Source organism: Diaphorina citri, unplaced genomic scaffold, assembly GCF_000475195.1.
Source record: "Diaphorina citri unplaced genomic scaffold, Diaci psyllid genome assembly version 1.1 scaffold392, whole genome shotgun sequence".
Classification (NCBI taxonomy): Eukaryota; Metazoa; Arthropoda; class Insecta; order Hemiptera; family Psyllidae; genus Diaphorina; species Diaphorina citri.
Genome location: NW_007377827.1, coordinates 4,441 through 14,178, shown reverse-complemented (window position 1 = coordinate 14,178; position 9,738 = coordinate 4,441). Strand labels below are relative to the sequence as shown.

Below are 9,738 nucleotides of genomic sequence, written 5' to 3'. Positions count from 1 at the left end.
GGTTTTTTTTTTTTTTTTTTTTTTTTTTTTTTTTTGATCTTGAGATATTTTTGCTTTCGTATGTGTAAGCTCCAATCACTGAATCAAAGACGGCTGTATTTTTACCAAAGAAGTCGAAAAAAAAAGATTGATTTTCAAGCCTAAGAAAATCTCAAAATAAATTTCAGAAGAAAACTATAATTTGCAAAGGTCAAGATAAACAACCATATTAAAAAAATATCACCGCAAGATTTTAAAAGATCTCACAGTAAGATTTTTCAGTGCAATAGTCCTAAACTAAAATGGACGCGGCACATTAGGGATCAGGAAGAGACCGCCTTAACATAATAATAATAAGATTTAGACTATCTGCTAATCTTTGACAGGTGATTGGAACTACGGAAAAAGAAAAAATCAGATGTGTATTATACATTAATCCAAATACAAAAACAACCAAAAAGGTGAGAATGTGTGAAGAGTTGTGCTTTCAAATTGGGCCCTACAACCTAACTTCCTACTTGGTGTAAAAAACTGCATGCAAAACTAGATAGTTCCCTACTGAAAATTCACTCCTAATATACCTACGTTCAATAGGTTGAAAAATTCTACAAAACTCCCTACATATTAAAAAAGAGTGAGTACAAAAGGTACCAGTTTCGGTGCACGCATTATTGCACACCGCTTGCTCCCCAAAACCAGGGGTCTTACCATACTGTTTGGTTCGGACGGGGATAGGTGGAGTAGTTGCCCCTTCACCCCGAGGTGATTGAGCAGCGAGCCAAATATAGTACAGGGTGTTGGGATAGAGGCCGGTCAATGAGTAGGTCTCTACCAGGCCAATACGCCGATGATGTTTGGCCTGAAAGAAAGAAAGAGATTTGTATTAGAACGTGTAAATTAGAAGAGGAAGTAGAGGAACAGGGGAAGAACAATTTTGAAAGCTGAAAGCGACTGTAGTTATGATAAAGAGGACAGGCGAAAAGATGCATCCTTGAGGCACCCCTAACTCATTTCAAAATATTACAGGACTTTGGTTTTCGGCCCAGCTTGCCCAAATTTTGCAGAGAGGTTTTTTTTTATAAAATGTAGATTAAAACTCTTCTGGGGCCCATACTCGAGAAATGTACGGTTCGGCCGTTATTTAGGGCGAAAGTTTTGAAAAAGCTTTGACGTTGTCAAAAGCTTTCTTGTAATCGATTAACGGTTAAAGCACCTCATTAGCTTTCTTTTTTTCTGTAACAATTTCTTCCAACGGAACAATTATACTGACGAGAAATGGCCTCCACGATCATGATTTCACCCCCCTAGACTATTTTTTGTGAGGGCATCTAAAGTCACAGGTTTACACCAACAAACCCACAAGCTTTGAAAGGTGAAATTGAAAGTTGCATCAACGAGATACAGCCTGATTTCCTCGAATTTGAAATTAAAAATTTTGTCAAAAGGAAACGAATGTACCATCAAAGTCGAGGAAATTATTTGTCTGATTATGGGTCCATACAAAATTTCAGAATGTTTACTTTTAAAATCATCTAAGCAGTCCATTTTACTCCACGGAGAACCATGCTTTATTTAACAATCAAATCTTGCGCTCTTATTGGGACACCCTTTACAAGTTTACAATAACAAAATATAGTCCTACAAAAAATTCAGCTAAAAATTAGTCACACAATAAAGGGGAACATCAAAATAAAGAACATCTACATCTATTATTATGGGTGTGGATGCAAAATCAACGGTGCCAAATAAAAAACAAATAAGTTGCTAGTTGCTAGGTCTTTAATTTCATTCCATATGAAACCTTTTAAAATAATTATACCCTTAATAAATGAATAGTAAATAAATGAAAAGCAAAATAAAATATTTTTATTATTTACGAAAATTAGAATTGAATCATGAGTCATAGAAAATTGGAAACTGGGGTTAGGCTGCGGGGAATGCCATACATATACTGCAATCTTAGAGGAATATTATACAAAATTAAAGTATAAATTCGAAAATTACAGTTAAATAATATTTACGAAAAAAAACTACTACATACACATAAACAAACAATACAATATCGATGCTGCAAATACAAACAATGGTGCTACAGATATGACCAGAACAGGGTTCTAAGAACAGAATCATACTTACTGGAACCTCCAGGAGAAAATTCAGCTGCAATGATTTGGATTTGGAGAGCAAAAAATAGAAATGGAAGGGAAAAAGAAAATGAGGCAAATTAGAATCCACTGTAATTGTTTTTGAAAGGTTCAATAAAGAAAAAGAACCCATTTCCAGAAAAAATAACTGGGTGATTTCTTTTAGTATTGATTCTTACGCTATGATTGGTGTTCATAGATAGGTCTAGACAGGTGTTGGAAGACCAAAATTGCCAGAAAGCCCATATAGTCAGATGTTCCAGACTAAAATCTTATTGTATGTCTGAAGACGGAATCCTCTAAATAGCAGTCCATTACCAGCCTAAATAGGACCTTCTTTTGTAATAGGACCTTACAGCTTATAGTAAACACACTACCTCTAAAGGCGGAGGACCTCTTGGGCAACAAAGTTCCTTCTAATACTTGGAATAGCTTATTCTAAATGACAGAATTAGATAACTATCTACTTACTTACATACTATACAGAAGAAGTAATTAAAAGCTATAGAGATTAGATTACAGATGATGGTACAAAAATAACAAACAACACCATGTGAGTAGGAAACAAAATATGTTAGTGTCGAAAGAAAAAAGATATTGCTGTTCAAAGTGCAAAAAAGGAATTAAATCCGACGTATGTAAACGGATAACCATTTTATTAACAGCCAATCAAAGCTGATTATCATAGAAAAAGCTCAAAATGAACTTTAAAAATTTGGCAAGATCCCATTTGCAGATTTAGCGATTGAAACACAAGTTTGGCCATGCCTCGGGATGAACTAGCGGGATTCCGGAGCGAAGCGACGGAATTCAGCTAGTATTATCTATAAATGGGTCAATGACTGATGATCTTGGAACTTACTGTGATTTGTCCATTAGGAGTCTCGGGTTCATCCCATTGTATAACCATGGTGCTGGAGCTCAGAGGTCTCACTTGAACATCGCGTGGTGCAGTGCCAGGCTCTGTAACCAGAATATATCCAGGAATCAGCGGAGGAAGAGGACATAATATTATAAAAACCTCTTCTGGGCTTTCAACAAAGCAACGAGTGTCCATCTGTCCATGATAAAGTAAGTCTAATGAAAAAACACAATATGGACGAGTATATTTAAACTTTTCTACCATTCTCCGTGACCTAGTGGTCATTAGAGTGGCTGCCACTGACCGCTACTCACACACTTCAAGTAACTACTCTGTGACAATAAAAGGTGTCCCAATAAGAACGCAAGATTTAAAAGGGTCATAACTTTGTTATGCGTTGTTTTATCTTGCCCGATCTTTGATAGATTGATTGTAAACATATCAAAATTAGTCATCATGGAGTCTAAAACTGTTCAACAACGCGTTAGCATAATAAAATCGACACATTATCACTTTTGCGCTAACATTTTCCTAGTCGTAATACTGTCGTAATACATTTTCCGTTTTTCTGACGAAAAATGGTCTCCACGATCATGATTTTACCCCCCTAGACTATTTTTTGTGAGGGCATCTAAAGTCACAGGTTTACAACAACAAACCCACAAGCTTTGAAGCATTGAAAGGTGAAATTAAAAGTTGCATCAACGAGATACAGCCTGGTTTCCTCGAATTTGGCATCGAAAATTTTGTCAAAAGGAAACGAATGTACCATCAAAGTCGAGGAAGTTATTTGTCCGATTATGGTTCCATACAAAATTTCAGAATGTTTACTTTTAAAATCATCTAAGAAGTCCATTTTATTCCACGGAGAACCATGCTTTATTTAACAATTATATCTTGCGCTCTTATTGGGACACCCTTTACAATAACAAAATATAGTCCTAAAAAAAAATTCAGCTAAAAATTAGTCACACAATAAAGGGGAACAATAAACTAAAGAATACTATATCTATTATTATGGGTGTGGATGCAAAATCAACGGTGCCAAATAAAAAACAAATGAGTTGCTAGTTGCTAGGTCTTTAATTTCATTCCATATGAAACCTGAGTAAAGGGTAAAATAATTAAGGGGATGTAAATAAATGAAAAGCAAAATAAAACATTATTTTATTATTTACGAAAATTAGAATTGAATCATAAGTCATAGGAAATTGGAAACTGGGGTTAGGCTGCGGGGAATGGCATACATATACTGGAATCTTAGAGGAATATTATACAAAATTAAAGTATAAATTCGAAAATTACAGTTAAATAATAATTACGAAAAAAACTACTAAATACACATAAACAAATAATACAATATCAATGCCGCAAATACAAACAATGGTGCTACAGATATGACCAGAACAGGGTTCTAAGAACAGAATCATACTTACTGGAACCTCCAGGAGAAAATTCAGCTGCAATGATTTGGATTTGGAGAGCAAAAAAATAGAAATGGGAGGGAAAAAGAAAATGAGGCAAATTAGAATCCACTATAATTGTTTTTGAAAGGTTCAATAAAGAAAAAGAACCCATTTCCAGAAAAAATAACTGGGTGATTTCTTATATTGGACATTTTTTAAGACCTATTAATTCTTAGTATTGATTCTTACGCTATGATTGGTGTTCATAGACAGGTCTAGACAGGTGCTGGAAGACCAAAATTGTCAGAAAGCCCTTATAGTCAGATGTTCCAGACTAAAATCTTATTGTATGTCTGAAGACGGAATCCTCTAAATAGCAGTCCATTACCAGCCTAAATAGGACCTTCTTTTGTAATAGGACCTTACAGCTTATAGTAAACACACTACCCCTAAAGGCAGAGAACCTCTTGGGCAATAAAGTTCCTTCTAAGTTCAATACGTGGAACAGCTTATTCTAAATGTCAGAATTAGATAACTATCTACTTACTTACATACTATACAGAAGAAGTAATTAAAAGCTATAGAGATTAGATTACAGATGATGGTACAAAAATAACAAACAACACCATGTGAGTAGATACTTCATTGAACAGTTTGTCTCGAAAGTCAGAGTAAATGGAATTGGAAGAAAAACATCTTTGGTTATCCAAGAAAATGGTAAGGTATTTTATAAGAACACACATCAAAAACTCTTCCATAACCGTTCAAAAGATAGGTAGGGACAACTCCAAAGGTAGGTAATACTTTTGAGACAAACTTCTTATAAGGTGCATTTTACAAAACTACAAGAAAATGTGATGCAAAACCCCAAAGTTTGAAAAAAAGGTGCTGTGAGTAGTGATTTTTACAAAAACAAGTTTAACACTAGGCATTTACTGTAGAAAAATCATGTAGTTCCATAACATCTTTTGTTATCCAAGAAAAACTACAAAGGTAGGTAGTACTTTTGAGACAAACTTCTTATAAGGTGCATTTTACAAAACTACAAGAAAATGTGATGCAAAATCCTAAAGTTTGAAAAAAAAAGGTGCTGTGAGTAGTGATTTTTACAAAAACAAGTTTAACACTAGGCATTTACTGTAGAACAATCATGTAGTTCCATTAAGCCAATTGTTTGTTGTGATATCCAAGAGGTTGAACAAAATTTAGAGACTCTTTTCAAAAAAGAACTCTGTGTTCACAAAAAAACAAAAGTGCTCAAAAATTTGGTGCTTGGTGGATTTCAAAAAGGCTAGTAATAGTAAAGTGGTTGGTGCTCGTGGACAAAAACTACATAGGGGAAGAGTGAAGATGCAACAGGTGACAATGTCTTCTATGACATTGTCGTAAAAGATAAAGGAAATGAAAAGATATGCCAGGAAAGAGAAAATAATACAAAATGTATGGAGACAGAGAGAGATATCTATGAGGACAAGAGAAAATGAAAATTCTTTCGCCATTATGGCGGGCGAATAATGAAAAATAATATAGACATCTTGAAACTTTGTTCCCCTTACATACAGGGTGATTATTTCCTTTCTTTACTATTTTTGGTATAGAAGGTCCGAAGTTCGATTCCCAGAGTCTACAATTTTTTTGCAATTATTACTGGTACAACTTTCAACGGGTTACTTTTTTTGTGCTCTTGTCTTGATCCAGAAGCTAAATGGGAATGGAGCAGTTGCAAATGGGTAAAAATTATAAATAAATGGTCGATTCCTATGTAAAAAGTTGGGGAAAATCCAAATCGGAGGTCAAAACTCCGAAAAAATAACTGTAAAAGGTCGAAAATTCAATTTTTATTTTCCGTCAGAGTCCTGAACTCTGACGTCAGACTTAAGATGATGCGCAGAAACGTATGCGCACAAACATAAATTGCGCAGAAATGCATGCGCACAAACAGATTAATGTGTTAACTGCGAGGGAGCTTTGCTCGGGACATTTGATGTGACGTCACCGCCTACGGGAGCGTATGCCGTGACGTCAAAGTTCACGATTTACCGGTATATTTTTTAAATCGATTTATCTCGGGATCTAGAAGTCGTAGAAGAAAAAGAAAAAACTCCGTTGGTCCTCATTTTTCATGCTCTATGACTTTGAAACATCACCCAAGTAAGCGCAACTGATATCTATTGTGAATTTTGAGTACTGGACAAAAACTACATAGGGGAAGAGTAAAGATGCAACAGGTGACAATGTCTTCTATGACATTGTCGTAAAAGATAAAGGAAATGAAAAGATACGCCAGGAAAGAGAAAATAATACAAAATGTATGGAGACAGAGAGAGAGATATCTATGAGGACAAGAGAAGAGAAAGAGAGAGAGAGAGAGAGAGAGAGAGAGAGAGAGAGAGAGAGAGAGAGAGAGAGAGAGAGGGAGAGAATGATGGAGAAAGAAAGACAGAAAATTAAGTCATACCTACCAAAAATCTAAACAGAAAAAAAGAGGATGAAGAGGAAACATGGACTAAGAAACAAAAGGAGGACAAGGAGGAATAAATTGTGAAAGAGAGGTGCCAAGTGCAAAACAAAATCTAGAAGAGTGTGTCAATACAAATATCGTACAAAATACAAAACTCAAAAATAGCTCTTCCCTAAAGGGAAGTTAGCTAAAAATAACGTTTACTTACATGTGATGAAAATTAGTAACAAAATTTATCGAGGGGACAGAAGGAAATGTTAGAAAAACACCCCTCAAAAATAAGTTGGGTGTCGGGGGGGTTATTGGTTGCACACATCCAGAAAGTTCAAGGTAGCATAGGAGAGAAGAAGGGGGGGAAATAGGACACAGAAAAATTCGTCAGTGGTTTTCTTCATTGGACAATATAAATCAAATCTATCTAGGTACTACTTTCTGAGAGAGATTTGGAATAGGGAAATTTCCCTATTTTCTTGATATCTCAAAGAAAAAACCCTCCACTTTTCAAAGAAACAAAAGTAAGTACCTACAATGCGCTATTTTGAAAAGAATTTCAGTCTCTCAATACCACGGCATTTTGTAGACCGAGAAATTGTTTTTTCGGTTATATTAGGCGAATTCGGCGATTAAGTCTAACATTTAAAAACCAAACTCTGTCTCTTGAACCATTTACATACAGACCTTGTTCAGATTGCCGGGGTAAAAGGACTTTTCTGTCCTATTCTAGCAGGAAAAATAAGATAAACAAGGTGTACTATTGGATATTCTAACTATTGGAGTTGTATGGAAAACGACAACCCCAATAGAATAGATCTTCAGAAAGTTACTGTCTTCAAACAACTATTCAAGACATATTCTGTCCATCAATAAGTCACCTACCTGTCTCTCCAGTAGTAATCACAGCCGGGCTCGAGGGCGGTCCGCGGCCCAAATTGTTCACCGCTATAATGTAGAACTCGTACTCCGTATACGGGCTCAGATTGCGCACCGTATAATAAGTAGTAATGATGCCGGATATTTCGCTGTAGGGGGTGTTGGCGGCTTTGGGCTTGTATTGGATAACGTAATAGAGAAGGGTCTCCGAAGGGTAGGTCCAGTCGAGACGCACCGAGGTGGCGGTCACTTCCGAGATTTTCACGTCCAGAGGAGCCACGGGGAGCGCTGGGGAGAAAGAACAGGAAAGGGTTAATTTAATTAACAGAAGTAGTGAAACAAAAAAGTAGGTATAAGGAAGGGTTTGATTGAACAACTAAGAGCAAACTCTTTCGACTTTTTTTTTCTTCTAATTTTAGGCCGTAAATGTTGTTGTTTGTTGGTGGTGGTGTTGTTGTTGTTGTAGTAGTGGCTTCAGCTGTAGCTCAATGGTGATGGCAGAATAAAGAAAGGATATCTTTTATTTTTCTTCTTTTTTTTCTGCCATACACCGGAGTGATGATCTCTAGCCATTGGCTCGTCCTGAACCGCAGTCAACCATCGTGAAAACTTGTGCTTGTTCTTTAAAAGCAGAGAGAACCCTTTGAAGAACTGCCAGCTGGCTAGGCTGGTCAGGGTTAGTAGTTCTTCTCCCTGTTTATAGTCTCACAGCCAGACATATGAAGCAAGTCGTAAGATTAAGTTCAAACAAGTTTTTTTTTTTTTTCTAATCGCACCATTCCTGCACCATATTCACACTCCGTCGTTCTCATCTTCTTTATTGATCCTAACTCTCACAAGATAATTCCTTTTTCTTTTACATAGTTGTAGGCACTAAGCAAAGGGGCATACTTACACTGAACTTTCACAATCGTACTCGTCTCAATAACGCCCAGCACGGAGGCAGCAATACACGTGTAGTTCTCGGACTCCGTCACCCTATCCAGCGTCAGCACATTTCGCCCGACCGGCAACTTGTCGTCCGGCGTGAGCTCGATGTTCTGGCCTTTCCGCCACTTGACGAACGGCATGGGCGAGCCGACCGCGACGCAGGACAGATTGAGCGGCGAGTCTAGCATGACTTCGAGCAGCGCGGGCGGGGGGATGCTGAACTGCGGTGGGACACGACGGACTGGGTCCGCCACTTGACGAACGGCATGGGCGAGCCGACCGCGACGCAGGACAGATTGAGCGGCGAGTCTAGCATGACTTCGAGCAGCGCGGGTGGGGGGATGCTGAACTGCGGTGGGACACGACGGACTGGGTCAATGACTGATGATCTTGGAACTTACTGTGATTTGTCCATTAGGAGTCTCGGGTTCATCCCATTGTATAACCATGGTGCTGGAACTCAGAGGTCTCACTTGAACATCGCGTGGTGCAGTGCCAGGCTCTGTAACCAGAATATATCCAGGGATTAGCGGAGGAAGAGGACATAATATTATAAAAACCTCTTCTGGGCTTTCAACATAGCAACGAGTGTCCATCTGTCCATGATAAAGTAAGTCTAATGAAAAAACACAATATGGACGAGTATATTTAAACCTACCATCCAAGCGTGCCGGGAGGCGCGCGAACGTCAAGAGTTCGAAGCGCCGCCCGGCCTATATTAACACGAAACAGAATTTCATCGTTTTTCGGTAATAGAATCTGAATACCTAGATCAGATTGAAATAGAACAGAAAATATTAAAATAAAATGAAATGATTAGATTTAGGCTAGCCACTCACTATCAGGTACAACTGAACAGTTCCGCCCGTCAGGTCTACCTGATGAGCATGAGCACACACTGTCAGGAGGGGGGGGGATGCTGACTCTCGCCCCCCCCCCCCTCCCCCCTCGATAAAATCCTGCATACGTCCCTGATATTTATAATGACTATACCTAAATAGATTCCCCAACTTTCACTTTAAACACTCCACTGGTTTGTAATTCTCACATCACGCCACTACAAAAGAAGGAATAATTATGTGTTTA

The 9,738-nt window shown here is 37.7% G+C and overlaps 1 protein-coding gene across 1 annotated transcript in view; it reads right to left on the bottom strand.

Annotated features, from left to right (window-relative positions):
• The window catches only part of LOC103508373 (tyrosine-protein phosphatase Lar-like), a 16,252-nt gene extending 7,367 nt beyond the window's left edge, over positions 1-8,885 (bottom strand). Inside the window, exons 1-5 of the mRNA XM_026822992.1 lie at positions 8,618-8,885; positions 7,729-8,010; positions 4,422-4,427; positions 2,986-3,086; positions 688-838 (exon numbers count right to left, since the gene is read on the bottom strand). Coding sequence (XP_026678793.1) covers positions 688-838; positions 2,986-3,086; positions 4,422-4,427; positions 7,729-8,010; positions 8,618-8,840 — 763 coding nt within the window. The 5' untranslated portion in view covers positions 8,841-8,885. The remainder of the gene's footprint in view (positions 1-687; positions 839-2,985; positions 3,087-4,421; positions 4,428-7,728; positions 8,011-8,617) is intronic.
• Between the last annotated feature and the right edge of the window lie 853 nt (positions 8,886-9,738).